Here is a 16,515-nt window from a genome sequence, read left to right on the forward strand (position 1 = left end):
TGGAGGCGTTCCGAGGCGAGCAGCCTAGGGCTCGCCTAACTTTTGGTGTGCGGGTCAGCCCCGCTACCTGTTGTGCAAGGGGCAACCTACCCCAAGCGGCGGTGTACATGAGTCATCCCTTTTTGCCTTCATAGGATGAGACAACCACCACATTGTGACCACAATCAAAGTCTAAAACAAAAAAACACTTTTATTAGTTTTATACAAGCAACGATTACGTACATTGTACTGATGAGTCAAACGTGCAAGGTTAGTAAACCTTTCTGATAAACCCTACCTCCTAAGTTCTGTTTCTTAGCAAACTACTAGAATGTTGAGATCCTTTAAGTCCCACCTTGTCGCACCTGTGTTATTTGCGTACTAAGTACGAGGTAAGGCTCAGAAATATGGAGGCACAGAACGGGATGGAAGGAAAACCAAAGACGCCTCAGCGTGATTGTGTGGGTATTAATGGCTGTGCTGGTGATGGTTCGGAAAATGATTCCGTAAGTCCAAAAAAGCGAAGGTGACAGAAGTAGTGCTTACATAGTGGCATCTGATGCTGCGTCTTCGGTGTGCTGAAGGCTTTTCCAATTTTTTAGATGTTTAACTTGTTCGCAAATTTATGATTTATCATCCAGATGTGCCTGTCAGATTGCATTCTTATTATCTTTTGGCTACGATTACAATAGGTTTTGCTCCAACCATTTCATTATATCCAGAAAGTCCCTGGAAAACAGATCCGAGGAAAGCTGGCGCAGGTAAGTTTTTTTAATTTGTGTATTGTACAGAATTACAAAGGGCGTACCAAAAGTAAGTTTCCCTTTTTTTGCCTCTCTGCCATTTGAAGTAATATGCATCTGATATTTTTTTGTTGTATAAGCAATTATGTAAGCTAACTAAAGAAATAAGAATCAAAAGATTCAGTGAAGAAATGGGAAAACGAAAAATAGAATAGCGAGTGCTACTTTTGAAACATTTTCCACGGGTTTTTTCGGAGCTCGTTCTTTTTATTGCCACTTCCGTCCCTCTTACAATTTCGACAGCAGATTTAAAGTAACAGCTTGAGAAACTATTCTCGATATTACTGCGATGGCAGAATGTTTTGAAAAATTGACAGAGTAGAGCAAACATTTTTTCTCCGAGACACCAGAATTCCCCTTTTCAGCCTTCCTGCTGATATGAATCCAGAGTTCTTTGCATCAATAAAAAGGAAGTTTTATGAGCAGTTATGCGCATCTTAGACACCAATCACTTCCAAGTTTTACCGACAGTAATAATGTTTTTACAAGAAATTTTCAGTTTTTTACCGTCTGGAACCTTGAGCAGCTTTGTGGTTTTCCCACCTAGTCATCGAGAGTTTTTGATTTTCTGGAACAGCAGTATGAAAACGTTATTTTGTTTCGTACTTGGAATTAGGACAGAAAAGAATTCCTAATCTGATGGAATTTGGTGCTTTACGAAAATGAGCAGGAAGACTGAGAAAAAAATCAAAACTGTCTGGGTAAAACACGTGGCAAGGTGCGGATAACCTCGGACGGTTTTCTTGGCAGTCCTTCTCCATTTAATTGTAGTTAAGTACAGTTATATTTTATTTCGGTACATTAATAAAGGACGTTTCTAAAAATATGGTTCATAAGAGTTACAAGCGTTCAGGCCGGGAGATACAAAATAGGGAAACTTACTTTTGGTACGCCCTTTGTAGAAGGCTCAGATACTATAGAATCGTAAATGCAGACGGTACACTGGTACAGTGATTATAGATATTCGATATTTTATATGCTACAGGCGTTTAACATATGGATGAAAATTAGCAACGATAAATTACAAGTGATTACGGAGCTCATGGATATGCTGCATAATGCTAGCCTTCTGTAAGTGCTGTGTCCTAATGAATTACACGGAACACGACACTTACTAGTTTTTTCATAAATTTGAATATAGCATTGACGATATCGAGGATAGTTCTACGCTACGACGCGGAGTGCCAGGTATTTACAACAATTTCCGAAACCCTGTCGAGGTGTTCATATAACCTATAAGTTAGTGAAAGATAAATGCTATATAATAAAATAATTAAATTTTTTTAGTGGCGCATTTGATATACGGCATTCCCAGTACAATTAACGCGGCTAATTATGTGTACTTTCTGGCGCTGGAACGAGCGTTATCCCTGCAACACCCCGATGCCCCGCAGATTTTTAGCCAGCAACTACTGGACCTTCACCGTGGCCAGGGCATGGAGATTTACTGGAGAGATTCGTACCAATGCCCCAGCGAAGACCAGTACAGGACAATGGTTATTCAAAGTGAGTTTAGATAGATGCTGCCTGATTGGTGTTAAAAACATGTTGGGTGTCTATGGTGTACGGACTTCAGTGGTCAATTGATTTTTTGTGTTAGTTCTGAACTATTTTGGGGCAACGACAAAAAGATTAGAATTGTTAGTATTCCAGTTATTGTTTTGTTTGTTCGTAGCTCTGTGGTAATTTGACTTTTAATTTCTAGAGACAGGTGGATTATTCATGCTGGCTGTCCGGCTGATGCAGCTGTTCTCGGCTGACCAAACGACCGACTTCCGCCCTCTGACGGAAACGTTGGGCCTGCTGTTTCAGATACGAGATGATTACTGCAACCTCATTGATCAGTCCGTAAGGGAACAATAAAAAAAATACTAAGAGATCGTGTCCTGTAAATGGGTGTGTGATTGTTTGCAGTATAGTCACAACAAAACTTACTGTGAAGATTTTACCGAAGGAAAATTTTCTTTTCCAATCGTCCATGCTGTCCGCGTGCGCAACGATCCAGACGGATTGGTGATGTGTGAGTGGCGATTACTGTTACCTAGAGAAGAATTACGGACCTCACTACTCGTAGAAAGTATTGTCAACGGTTATATATGTACTCTGTATTACGGTATATATTGATCAGATGCATAAAACTGCGTTTCTGAATTTATATTTTCTTGCCGCTTTGGACTCGTTTGCTTTATTGTGTATCTTTATTACAGCCGTCCTTCGCCGAAGAACACTCGATGTGGATGTGAAAAAAAGATGTGTTCAGCAGATGTGCGAACTTGGTTCTTTGGAGTACACGCGTCAGACATTACTGAAACTGGATAAACAGTAAGTTTATAACGTCGGAACAGTGGAACGGATCTTTGTTTCCTGCAAGCGCTGCTTTTGCTTCTGAATTGTTAGTGTTTCTTGCAGGATGTCAAAGAATTATTTGACCTTTTTATAGAGCTCGGGATATTGTCGAAAATTTGGGTGGAAATGTTGCGTTTTTGGGATTGTTGGACGAATTCAGAGCGATTTTTGTGGATCCTGTTCAGATGTAACTGGTGCCAGTTTTTAGACAGTGTGATCTTAGTTGTTAAGTAAGTATTCCGCCGGTTATATGTTAGTCGGTGCTTCGCAGTGTAACTTGATGATGAAAACAAGTTTTTTTACTTTCTGCTGTTATTTTTATTCAATGCATGTCTTTCTTTTGTGTTCCTGTCCCACCGGCTACCGTAGCCATACAAGCGAAATTTTGTTGAATGCTCCTTGAATTGTAAACCCATGGCATGAATCACATCAAGTGAGCAAACGCACGAATGAATTGTTAAATACTGAGGATTGCTTTATTCAGCAGAAACATTTCTCGTAATCTTCTCATACTACAAAGTACAAACTACATATAAGGCATCTACAAAGTACAAACAAACTATAAGGCTATGACACATCGCGCAGTAGTTGTTAGACTGTTTCAATGTATTTGAACTAGCATCTTCGTTCGACAAACGAATCGCGTTGCATTGTTAGTTCACAAACCAATTTATAAGCATTTAATGTCTTTATTGGATCTTCAGATCAGCTGCCGAAAACATAGATGCACAAAAAATGAGAGATAAAAGCTCACAAATACCAAGCACCAACTTAAATGAGATACAACGCCCTGTTACAACGGTACAAATTTTGAAACTTTGACAAAGCGTTCCTTACAACAGATTTTGATAAATATATCCAGGTTAAAATAAAAATAATTCACGTTTCTTTCGCTATACATTCAGTGCACAAAAAATCGCATTTTAAATCAGTCAGAAAAAAGAACGGACTGGAATTTCCAATTGGACCACTTAAAACAGCGCGGATCAACAACCAGAGAATATAACAGATAAAATCCTCCAACAAGACGAAGGCTGCAGTATTCATATCCCGCCACTTAAGATTCATTTCTGGAAACGGCGTGACAAAGACAAGTGGGAAAACGGCTCGACCGATATCGCAACCCAGGTTAAAACAAATAAACTTTTCGGTAAAAATATAACCGGAACATTCTGGACAAGAAAACATGGAAATTGTAAAAACTTCAAAACCACAACCTGCAACAAACATGCTTAGCAGAAATTCCATCTACAAACGATCTTCTTCCTCCGGGACTGTGTCGTCGTTTTCGTAGCTGCGCATGAAGAAATCGGGCTGCGCTGGCGCCGGGAGCGGTAAGTTGCGGCTGATGCGGTATGCTTCCCAGCGCGTGTCGTCGCTCTCATGTGTCAAATACCGCGAGCCGACGTCGCTTTCTAACTGGCGCAAATCGCAGTACAACTGATAATCGTGAAGCCATATGTGTTCCATGGCCTTGCTGACCGTGAAGCGATCCTTAATCTTAATGACCAGCAGGTGTTTGATGAGTTCCACTGCTTCTTTGCTTACTTCCGACCAAGGATTGGCGGGATACATGAACGACGCGTTCTGAATCTGGTCGTTAATATCTGAAAATAAGATTACACCATCGTGGTAATATAACAAGCATAACACGTCCTGCGTTAATCGAGGGCGACGGTACGCTAACACAGACTAGCAAAGCTTAGCAAAATACTAAATATGGTACAACAGGTTTAGGGAACGCTGCAAATACGACAGAAAACAGTAACGAATAATTGAAGTAGAATACAACAATTATTCAGGCAACAGATCCTACAAACTGTTTATCATCATGATCTTCGATCAATCAATTACACACATTTCTAATTTAGTGCCGCTGCCTAAAAACTAACAAAATTCACCAGTATTTAGCGACTATGTTTTCACAGACTAGGCTATTTAAACATACACCAAACAGTTTATTTGTTACAGTGGGCTGTCCGTTGTAAAGAAATGCATGTGTAAAGATGAGGCTTGATAAATTACATCACTAAAGTACCCCATTAATTGCAGCCGAGGTGGATAGTTCCCCAATCGCCTGCCCGCTCTCAAAGAAGTATCAACCATTTAAACAAGAAATTACGGCACAAAGCGCGGAAAAGTGTTCTTAGGCCTGCGGCGCTGTCTCATTTCTACGCAATCAATTTTAATCATTTCCTGTCTTCAGCCTCACGATTACTGCAAATCTCGTTTCATTCTTGTACAACATGTTTTGAAAACTCTGAGTACAAACCGATCTTACGGTTAGTTTTCTAATTCAACGCACTGAGTATTCTAGAGCTCCACGACTGCATAAAAACTGGAAAAACATAACGACATATTGCTGTTAATAATACACGCCCATTATGTCAAGAAATTGTTTTACACGAAGAGATACGAAAAGTATTCAAGAACATGCAAGCCTTAAGCCGACCACAATACTTCTAGTCCATTTAATGATTGATTTGTGGCTCACATAAAAAACTGTATATAACGAAAAATTCTATAGCCTAGCACGACAAAACACTGACCGACGCCTTTATCGAGGAATCAAGACTGAATCGAGGAACCTTCGCGTACCCTTGCATTGTGCTACTATGGGTGACAACTGACAAGGAATTAATTAAGTAATTTCGATCGTGCACATGGGCTTACCTTCGTCTTCGTTAAAGGGGAAAGTTCCTGACAGGCTGACATATATGATGACTCCGACCGACCACATATCCAAACTCCTGTTATACCGTTTGTTCCGGATGACCTCTGGCGCCAGATAGGCCGGTGTACCGACAACACTCCGACGGAAACTCTTTTCACCAATAATCTTGGCAAACCCAAAATCACACAGTTTGGTCTGTGGGAAATCCGAGTCCGACGCCAGTAGAACGTTTTCCGGTTTCAGATCACAATGGGCAATCTTCTTGGAATGTAAGTAGCGTAGGGCGCCCAAAATCTGGAAGATGAGGAAACGCGTAATACGCTCATTCAGACGGCCCTTCTCGCTGCTCAGAATCAGCTCCAGCATGTCGCCTCGCAGCTTTTCCATGACCACAAAAATGCGCTCATTGTTCTCAAACATCCGATCCAACAGGACGATGCCGGGATGCCGCAAAGAGCGCAAAATGGCCACTTCGGTTTTCAACTGTTCTTCTTGTTTGTTTGGAAAACGCTGCTTCTCGATTACCTTAATCGCTACCTATACGCAACAAGACAGGTTTTATTATACCATCAGGCAGTTTTAAAAATTACAACTGTCATTAAAACATAAATGCCGGCGGTACCAACCGGCATAGTAAATACCGTGTTAGTGACTGCTGGTTACTGTTCCATCTACTGCATACTAAAATTTATCCCAGATTGCCAATTATTGCACCTATTCGTAGTCTTACATTTTTGATGATACAGGTGAGTACAAAAATAACTTTATTGTCAACTTGTACAAGCCAATGCCATTTACATTTAAGCTTTAAAAACCCAGGTGTGTTCGCGGTTATTGAATTTCGTTTAATTTGCCAGTGTTGGGGCACCAATACGATGAAAGTGTAACCACAACCATAAGGACGAGAGTAGTTAATGAGGATGCAACGAAAGCGTAAATTTGGCCAAAGGGACATGTCATCTAGGCGGTGCGAAGATTTGTCTGGCTTAATTCTCTCACACTGCCAACAGCGTCATTCATCCTGATTACACCGTGCGTCCCGGCCGTCACTGGAATATCTGTATGACATAATCTCTACCAAATACAACCCTCCCAGGCATTCCTGCTGATATTTGCGGATACACAATACAAACACTACCCAACTGGGATTTACACTAATCAACCAACTCCTCACCAAGCACCGATCAGATTTTTTAACGCGGCTTGTAATTACCTCTCAAACCGCCAACACATCGAACTGTATTCCCTTACGGCTAGCAACCCATAGCTTACGATGCTGATGAGCCACAGCCCGACCACCGTAAACCCTTTTCATCATTGTGCAAACTACAAATAATAAACACAATACAACACAAATAAAAGAAAAACGGTTACAAAGAAGGTACTGTAATTGATATACAGATAGATACAGTGCCATCCAAGTGACGTATTTGGAGTATTCTCGTACCCAAGACTGTTATATTTTATACAATATACGCAATACTGGATAACTTCTATAAAATACTAGTATAAAGTACCAAAAACCTTATGACATTGTTAGAGCAGCTGTTCGTAATTATTAGACCCTCCCGTGCGAAAACGGGTTAAAGTTGTGATCGGCTAACAAATTCGCAATATAAAACTAATATTACGAAGAATGTGGCAGGTAAACATCTTTAATGTCCTAAACTTCTAACTGTATAAATGGCAGGTGTATATTTAGAAGAGCATGAACATCCTGGCCTCATTATCAGCTGATGGGACTCTTTCAGCGCAAAAGAAGAAAGCGGAACCTTCAATGCGCATCCCGCTACGGAAAAAATTGAAAAGCTTCAAGTTTGCGTGACCAATTGGATGCCAGCAAAGTGCTGGCAACATAATTATCCCCATAAATACCTACATCACGCTAAGCCTTATAACATAAAAACGAAAGCCTATTTACCCTCTCAATGTAAACGGAAACCATTATTGACTAGAGACAATCGTTTAAATGCCTTGAGAATTGCGGCAGTACCACAAGGGCTACTCCATACGTCACCACGACAAAATGTTATGGAGAAATTCATCAACCACTCCACCTGACCATAATTGACATTAATGTTCTTCTTGTTAAAATCGATCAAATACGTTTTCACAGCATAAATCAAAATGCCGCGGAAGACCACATCCGCAAGGCGCAAACCATAAAGCATGAGAAAATATTAGAATGTATAGTCCAATTCAACTACACACATAAGTTATGTATACATAAGTTACGGTTATGTAACATAACCGTCTGATGCTTGATTTTCTCATATGCTACCACCATTTAAATAAGTCACGGAAGATTAACTCGATTAATTAGCTCACTGACGATCGGTTCGCGGAATAGCCATCGGGCTATCCTACGGAATAACCAAATCAGAAAGAAAAATTGTGGACAAATTCAGAAAAATGGCTACCCTCGCATAAAACCCTCGGTAGTTTACTGAAATTGTGGCTATTTTTTATGCGCAAAGCAAAAGAAAAGCCCAGTTTATGGACATTTTAGCAGATAAAACCCCACAGAAATATACATGCTCGATCTCACCACTAGTAACACTTACACAAAAATAATAAGTATTGCCGCAAATAAGTTAACTTTTTTATAAATAAAAATCTAATAGTATGTGGTTCCATCAAGAGTGTAAATCCTACTCATTAGTAATAAAGCGTACATCTGCCTCAAACGCCATATGTACAACCGCGCCAAAACCAGAAGTCTTTCGAAAGCAGAAGCAAGCTGACTAAATGTGGAAGTCGATTAAAACTGTCAGCTTCGCTGTATGTATTTTACTGTCACTCATCGATCACAGATCCTGCCCAAAAATAACTCGATTGACTGACCATTTATTGCTTCCGCCCAGGTGCTAATGTCGCAGTGTTTTTGCCACTTAAATCACGCTTCACAGAATAAAATCCATCAGAGAATTTCCCTCCACATCATTTTCTATTTAATGCTTTAACGTATTTACCCAATCGTTAATAATATCATAAAAATATTTTCACGCTGCGATACTATGCTGGAAACAAGCTTACTGTATAAAGCAGACCCAGAAACGTAAGTGCCGGCATGTCATTCATGGACGCCCCCGCGTAACAGCCGCAAAATGTCAACGGCATAAATCAAACTAATTATCTCATCCCATCCTGCCTTTCGATCCGCTTCCTTTTTAAACTTGTACAACACCGTCACTAAATCTACTTAGCTCAAGCATTAATTAAATATAAGTTACATCGCGGCTATAACCCATAGTAACTGCAACGCTGCCTATTATTTCGAAACCTTCGTAATTAATGGCGGAATGGCACTGTCAGCATAAACAGTTAATACCAGCATATTCTACAATATACATACTGTAGTAGTGTTTTTAAATCAGCTGTGAATATGCTACACGAAACTGTCTGTAGGCATATTATGAAATTTAACTGTATTAAATTTGTAAGAATGTTCAACAACGCAAAATTTTAAGCAAAAAATATACCTGTCTGGATGTTTGCCGCTGAACACCGCCATACACTACACCAAACTGCCCGCTTCCAAGAACTTCATCTGGAAAGATTTGGTAGAGCATATGGATGTCTTCCGTTGTGTCGCCTCCAACACTTCCAACTCCGACCTCCGTGGCATCATTGACAACCACCCGTGGCACACCGGGACCCGTAGCCATGTTGTTCCCGCTAGAGGATGCGGCCACCGGCATGAAGGCTTTGTTAATCGCCCGAGCCCATTCCAAGGCACCTTCCGAGCTGCTGTTTTCCCCCACATAATATACTAGTTTCTCCGTCCGCAGCTGAAACGTATGAGGCGCCGGCGTTTGACTCCCGAACTCAATACCCAGAATATCCGAGAGAGGCAGTTCCTTGTAGAACTTCGAATCATGTTCCGATTTGAAAAGAGTAATCGTTTTGCTGTCCAGCTGCCAGTAGTGGCGTTTCCGCATAGTATCTTTGTTCGTAAAGTGGATCAGCCAACCCTCCTTCAGCGGCGTTTGATCCTGCCGTTTAGTGTGACGGATGGACTGAACCACACGTTGGACGGGAATGTTGGTCGACTGGGTAACTACAAAAACGTGAAAGTTTTGATGCGATGTTGCACTTCTTTACTTCACTACATTTGTAAAATCAAACCATATGTTCTACAAGACAGCAGGTCTGTCTAAATTCCAGTGTCCATACCAGGCCAACAACAAAATGCGGAATTACGGATACATAAAATCATTAAAATGCTTTACCATCAGGCTAACGGTTGACCCACCCAGTGCGGCTACACGGGGAGAACTAAGGAAAACAAACTTTCACAAAATTGTCGACAATAACAGCAAAACATAAAATCTTCTGGCTATTATTTTTATGACGTTTCTTAACAGTACAATAATTATTTTCCAAATGAGATATCCATACAACTTCAGTGTTCGTTTAGATAGACTCAATATTTCACTACTGCATGTTAATATTTTGCATCTTAATGTAAATTAGTACCCTAAGAAGTGAAAATACCTTTAACCTAAAGCCTGTTGGCATTTCGCATTGAAGGAATTACCCTTTAGCGCTTGACGTAGCAATTATAAACGATTTACGCGTTTTTGAAACTACATTCCTTTTCCTCGACACATTTCTCAGCATTCAGCCAGAAGTCATGATTCAGTTGATGAAGCGGATCAAAGAGCAAATCGATCCTTTTAACGTGGCCGCGCGCACAACAGCGGAACAAATTACACCACCCCCAATCCACCGACAATCTTCCCCAGGGGTACAAACATGTTCTCGACAAAAAGAGTGTAGCCTATTCCTATTAAATGCATCCAGCGGCAACCGCTGCCACACTCATCCAAGTGGACTTGACTTGCTGGGGAATTAATTCTCCACCATGTTTTCACATTATTTTCCACATATAAAATGTTGCGACCCTCTCCGCCATTGACGTAGCAACCGGATGGTTACACCATCCTTTCCGTCTGTTTATCTATCTTGCATGCAACGCTATATGCGAGATTCATCCCGCAAATGGATTCCATTGTGCTTTTGACTAAGCAATCAATATGCAGCACTACGGCCTTTTTGTCCGAGGATGTGTTGACAGAACGGATCGGATGACGCCCCGCACAATCTCTATAGCTAGAATCACAATTATAATCACCAAAAAACCGCTTCTGCTTTTTTATCTAGATTTTTCTTGTGTTCAGTACGTTTTTAAAAAAATCGGTTAACGCAATAGAATTAAGACCGGTCGTGGAAAATAAAATTACAGTAACACAAACTTCATTTCCTACTTTTTTATTCTGTCTCCTTGTTCGTCATTTCATTATCGTCATGTCAAGCTTAGCGTTTGATATCAGAAACGTGTTCATGTTCGTCAGTAAAATTTTCATGTATTCTACAGCTGGTAAATGGTAAAATTAACTCTATCCATAATTTCAAACGCTACCACAGCTTTTGGAATTCTTTCAATATTAGCTAATTATGAAAACGTGTTGATTTCCGTCACCTGCAAATCGTGAATTTTGATTCTGGGTTGAAAAGCTGCAATAGTTTTTTAAAGGCACGGTATAAACTACGCTAGCATTTTATCTATTTATATTAAACTGCGATACAAAAAAAGTATAACATTACAAGTTAACCACGGATACACAAAATGTCAAAATGAAAAATCTAACAGAAATCCTAACATTAACACTAGCTTGGCCTCAAGTGCTCGGGAAACCGGATACGGAACTCGCGATTTGTGACGCAGTCACCACAGAGTCGCAACACCGAGGAAGCAGTTTCCAACTGATACACCTCCATTCCCGGGCGGTTTTGGTTAAGTGACGAAACATTATTGCAAATGTCAAATACAATCGTACAGAACTTGCTCGCACGATCAAGGATCGTGTGCTACAATTAATAACTTGCAAAAGCGAAGCGTATTATGGCATACTTTTTGAGTTGCTGTGATTTTGTTGCCATCGTATTTACATATGCATATCATCAAAAAGAGTTTCATTAACAAATAAAGCTGCACGCAATCAAGAAACATAAACTAACTCGATCTTCAGGATTCTACTCACAACGCCAACTAAAAGCCACAAAAACCTACTGTACATACTAAACTGAGGAACACAGCTTTGTCCTGGAAGAAAACCATTTTAAAAGCGTTAAGCGCCTCTCTTACACTACAGTACTGTAATCAAGGACAGATCCCATCTAAAACAATAAAAGTGATTGATCGCGAGCTCTGTTGCTTGAGGCAGAAGCACAAATGCTGATTGGAAGACACTTTTAAACAGCAGCTCATTAATTGTAACGGCCCACATATAATCGAACAAAATATTAATTTTTGTGAACTGGATAATGAAATCAGGTGTGTGAAAAAGCCGTTGAATTTTACAAAAATTTTTATAGCTGTTTTCCCATATGCTGGAATAAGCTGGATTTACTACACAAACAACCATAAACCGTCGAACAAAACGATGACCCTGAACAACACCAGGTGATGCACAATTGTACATGTCACATAAAGCATTAGCACTGATCGTTAAGCGAAAACATTCTAAGTATGATTCCGTATAAACGTCTGGTCGGTCAGCAATGTTTACTTGACTGCAACAAAATGCAACCAAATGGATGATATTCAGAGTCTTCCGGTTACCCAACTAGCGATCCATATTACGTTGGAGTGGAAGTTGTGTGCGATCATGACCTCAATCAGGCAAATCTCTCAGGACGTCAAACCCGGCTTAACCAAGTATAAGCAAACAGTTATGAGTTTTATGACGCATGCCACATATCTGCATTTTCATCTTTTCAACTCGAATCACTACTGCCCGATAAGTATTAGAGGCAATGATCACCGCAATGTTGACGGGCGCAATTTTTGCTACTCGCAAACAAATGCAGACACATTGATTTTATGATATACATACCTCCATCGATTTCGTAAACACATTGCGTTTCCAATTCCGTAAAAGTTTCGTAAATTAAAAAATTTTACAGCCCGTATTTTTAATAAACAATAGCGAATTAATATACTTTACACAAATTTAGCGAATTAATTTACTCCTGCATTAGTTACATTCATCATAAAAAATTAAATATTGTTGTCCCAACTCCCAGTATGGCATGACAGAAAATGTTACATACAGCACAATTAATTATCGCAGCTACCAGGAATGCTGCCATCCGACATTCCGAGATTATCTTTGATGGAACGTCAATCACTACGACAAAATCATACAGACAAGTGCAACATCCAAATTTGCATGAACATTCCGCGTGACAGTAACAGTAAGTTAACGTTTTACAAGTTAACTACGATTTTTAGTCTACGGGTAAAATCTGCTGAATCACTACTTGAATGTTCTTCGGACAGACTGAAGAAATCATATTTTCCAAGAACTTTCAAAAAAATTGGGGTAACCGTAATCTAGTGCTAAAGAACACGGAACGATTCAGTTCGCAATCAAATTGATGCTAGGAACTTGTTATATAAACAAGCACCGGTAGGTGTGAATGAACCTGGTATCAATGAAAAGCAATACAAGGAATGAGTCAAGACAAATTTTCGAAAAATTCACCGATACATATCCGCTTATAAAAGTAGAAAATGCCGGTACGAGTACCTTGTCAGTTGTCTGATGACAAAACACCAGCATGTCATTACCGATGTGAATCTACCTGCAACCTTTATTTTCGGTAAGTTTTAAACAAATACAGTACACATATAGATACACTATACTATGTATACGTTATGTTACAAACAAAAGCATTCAGAAAATTCAAAAAATGTAGTGGGCGCCATCAGTTATTAATCCCTGCAAGAAATTTGTGTATGACAGTATGAGTACCGTATTTCGAACAGCAACACATTTTATCAGGAAAAATTATTGTCTACAGTCTATTTTATAATAAACCGTATGATTGAGTGATCCTATAGTACCTATACGAATGCTCTTATACAATAAAACGTTTAGCACTTACAGTAAGTACATGACTGACTTAAGCCAGCAACTTCTTAACATTCTGGCAGATATCATCAACGTATATCAAAAATCTGTAATTCCAATCTCGCTTCTGAGCAACATCTGCGCTCACGAGAGAATTACCTGCAGTCTGCCGTGACGATATTCAGATTTTTAATTTTTGTCACACATGCACGAAAACAACATTCGATGTTTTCACGCTCAAAACTGAAAAGCGTTTCGAATGAATATATAGATACACATTACACGTGCAGTTTCATGATACGATACAGAACTAACAATAAGCAGAACTATGTTGACTTGACGAAACCCTTTTTTCCCGTATTTTACTGGAAAAGAGAGGTACTGGGCTACTGCAAAATTCGGACAGCGAAATCTACTTGCATTATTACTTCCATTTTTCGTGCTTTTTGTAGCAATCGTTCGATTTACGCTTACCAATTATTCTAGCGTGCAACACTAACTTTCACCGTTTCACGTAGAATTGGGTCAACCTATGTGCAGTATATTTCGTAAACCGGTATTAACGCAAAAAGTACAGTACAACCTATTTACATATCCTGGCTTAGCAAAGCTTATCTATCTTTCTCCTCACGAACTATGCGATGACGCACACAGGAAGTGCCACCGCAGATCCGGTCTTACATAAATAATTATCACTGAGGCATTTTTAGCTTCAAATTAATTTTTCAATTTCGATGTCCATTTCGTGTGAAAGAGAATCTTTCACATCAACTTTGTAACACATTTCATCACAGAAAAAAGGCTGCATAAAAAATTCGCATTTTTCAATAATGAGGCGAAGAAGTATAAAGTACAGCACCATAGCTGCAGCTTATAACAGAAACATGAAATCGAGCACTTACCATGATTAACTTCATTGGACGGCGTTCGCATCAGCGGATTAACATCGGGACTTGGCGGTGCCACGTCTCTAAAAACACTGTTATTTTCTTGATCCGAATCGGCGTCGACGCTGTTATCCTCCGCTTCGGGATCGATGTACGGGGGCTCACCCTTGCAGTCGTGCCCCACAAGGGGGACACACTTTTTATGGACATTGATTTTACAATCCTTACACTGATAACCCTGTTTGAACAGTCCCCGTAACAACTTCTCGCAATGTTTACACACAGTCGGCTTCGTGTAGGAATGTATGAGGAAGGTGTGCGGCACCTGTATCCGACTGGACATGATAATGTCGATAATGGACGGCCGACCGGTGATGGACGGCGAGCGCTCTTTCCGCGTCCCACCTGGCGCCAGTCCACCCCCCAAACTCGGACTGCCCGGGGCGGACGGACTGGAGACCATCTGCGGAAATGACGATACGGTGGTTTTTAGATTCCCGTTGGGCTCCTCTTTCGCCCGGATATCTCCAGAATCTGAGGATGAGCGTGGCATAGTGGGCGGAAAAATAAAGCTGATCGTGGGATTCAGGGGCTTTTTGCGCGAATACGAGCAGTTGTTGGGAATTCGGTAGGCGCATTTTTTATGACAATTCAACCCGCAGCCCTCGCACTTTAATCCTTGGCGTACAAGACCGAACAGCATCACGCCACAATGGTCGCAAAATGTCGGAGATTTGTACGAATGAATTAGCAAGCTGTGAGGCCGAATTTCCACCCCGTCGGCCGCCGCAGGGGGATTGGCGGACACCAGTACCTCGATCAAACATCCGTCGCTGATTTCGTTAATGCCGTGAATTCGCTGCAGGATATTCTCCGTGGAATGATCATGTCGGAATAACAACAGACGGGACTGTAAACTGCCCAGACCATGGTTCTGGAATTTGCGATTGACAAACAAACAGGCCAGCTCCTTCAGCGTCTGCAAAGTTAATTCGGAAATCTTGGTTGTCACCTGTTCCCGCACCAATCCACACTGCAGGTGGATGGTTAACGCTGACGGATCGCTGTCCTCCACCATTTTCACATAGATCCTTGGCTGAGAATAAGCAGCTACACCATTTCGTTGCTCATGTACAATTAGACTGTCAGTTTACACCATAATCAACAACAACAACATCAACAATGTCCACAATTTCCTTCCAGAATCCGCTTATCGTGTCAGATAGCACACAAACTCCAGTTGGGCGAGCTACATAACGCAATTATGGAGGCTCCGACGCTGTAAAAACATCCGAAAAGAAATCCGGAACGATACACCAGCGCGAGCGATGCAAATTGAGGAGTCGTGTTTCGCAGCTTTGTGATGCTGCAGCTGAGGAAAAATTGCGCGATTCAAATTATTTTAAAATTGCGCTCTACATACAGTCTACAGTAGTAATCTATACGAGTAAGTACAGTACGAGCAGGCATACAAGAGAGACATGAAACGTCAGCGCCATTGACATATTCGTACGATATGATTGCATTTTATGGCTGCGCCAGATGCGCCTTGGCACCGGGGCTGTTGTACACTACGTACAAAATTTAACAGTCGCACTGGGAAGTCTCTGCTACGACGCCCAATTGTAGACCTCCTGTACCACCTATGTAATGTTGCAGAAACCACGAATTCTGCGTGTAAAAGGGACAGCAAAAACAAGTTTGAGATGAGTGCACTATCGGAAACGACGAAGACCAAAAAAACAAGTTTTCGAGGCTACTTGCTTTTAACCAAAAAGACAAAAGTGCATGTTCTCCATTACCTCAGAATTCAGATGTTGTAGCGGACGATCACAGACCAGACAGCTGTCTTCTGCAATCTACACCAAAAGCTAGGTAGAATCTGCAACGATACATTCTGTATC

General features: G+C 40.7%; 2 protein-coding genes across 3 annotated transcripts; one reads left to right on the top strand and one right to left on the bottom strand.

The window, feature by feature from the left end:
* Positions 1-164: 164 nt before the first annotated feature.
* Positions 165-3,602, top strand: LOC129597692 (terpene synthase-like). 2 transcript variants are annotated; one of them, XM_055495338.1, is made up of 9 exons: positions 165-485; positions 672-740; positions 1,768-1,853; positions 1,924-1,970; positions 2,070-2,288; positions 2,488-2,630; positions 2,697-2,802; positions 2,990-3,104; positions 3,192-3,602. In XM_055495338.1, exons 1-9 carry the CDS (start codon positions 387-389, stop codon positions 3,220-3,222), a joined length of 915 nt encoding a protein of 304 aa, XP_055351313.1. In that variant the 5' UTR covers positions 165-386; the 3' UTR covers positions 3,223-3,602. The 2 variants fall into 2 exon arrangements, with proteins under 2 accessions (XP_055351313.1, XP_055351312.1); XM_055495337.1 differs by having other exon boundaries at positions 3,223-3,602.
* Positions 3,603-3,904: 302 nt separating this feature from the next.
* Positions 3,905-16,099, bottom strand: LOC129597695 (serine/threonine-protein kinase D1-like). Its single transcript, XM_055495342.1, has 4 exons — positions 14,627-16,099; positions 9,285-9,862; positions 5,802-6,339; positions 3,905-4,735 (listed from the first exon to the last, which is right to left on the bottom strand). Exons 1-4 carry the CDS (start codon positions 15,687-15,689, stop codon positions 4,377-4,379), a joined length of 2,538 nt encoding a protein of 845 aa, XP_055351317.1. The 5' UTR covers positions 15,690-16,099; the 3' UTR covers positions 3,905-4,376.
* Positions 16,100-16,515: the final 416 nt, after the last annotated feature.

Source organism: Paramacrobiotus metropolitanus, unplaced genomic scaffold, assembly GCF_019649055.1.
Source record: "Paramacrobiotus metropolitanus isolate TYO unplaced genomic scaffold, Prichtersi_v1.0 Parri_scaffold0000108, whole genome shotgun sequence".
In the NCBI taxonomy this organism is placed as follows: Eukaryota; Metazoa; Tardigrada; class Eutardigrada; order Parachela; family Macrobiotidae; genus Paramacrobiotus; species Paramacrobiotus metropolitanus.

Coding starts and splice junctions, on each gene's coding strand:
- LOC129597692 (XM_055495337.1), top strand. CDS start 387: ATGGAGGCACAGAACGGGATGGAAGGAAAACCAAAGACGCCTCAGCGT. Junction 2,803..2,989: donor TCCAGACGGATTGGTGATGT/GTGAGTGGCGAT, acceptor TCTTTATTACAG/CCGTCCTTCGCCGAAGAACA. Junction 3,105..3,222: donor TTACTGAAACTGGATAAACA/GTAAGTTTATAA, acceptor ACCTTTTTATAG/AGCTCGGGATATTGTCGAAA.
- LOC129597695 (XM_055495342.1), bottom strand. CDS start 15,689: ATGGTGGAGGACAGCGATCCGTCAGCGTTAACCATCCACCTGCAGTGT. Junction 9,863..14,626: donor GTCCAATGAAGTTAATCATG/GTAAGTGCTCGA, acceptor ACGTTTTTGTAG/TTACCCAGTCGACCAACATT. Junction 6,340..9,284: donor AGCGGCAAACATCCAGACAG/GTATATTTTTTG, acceptor TGTTGCGTATAG/GTAGCGATTAAGGTAATCGA.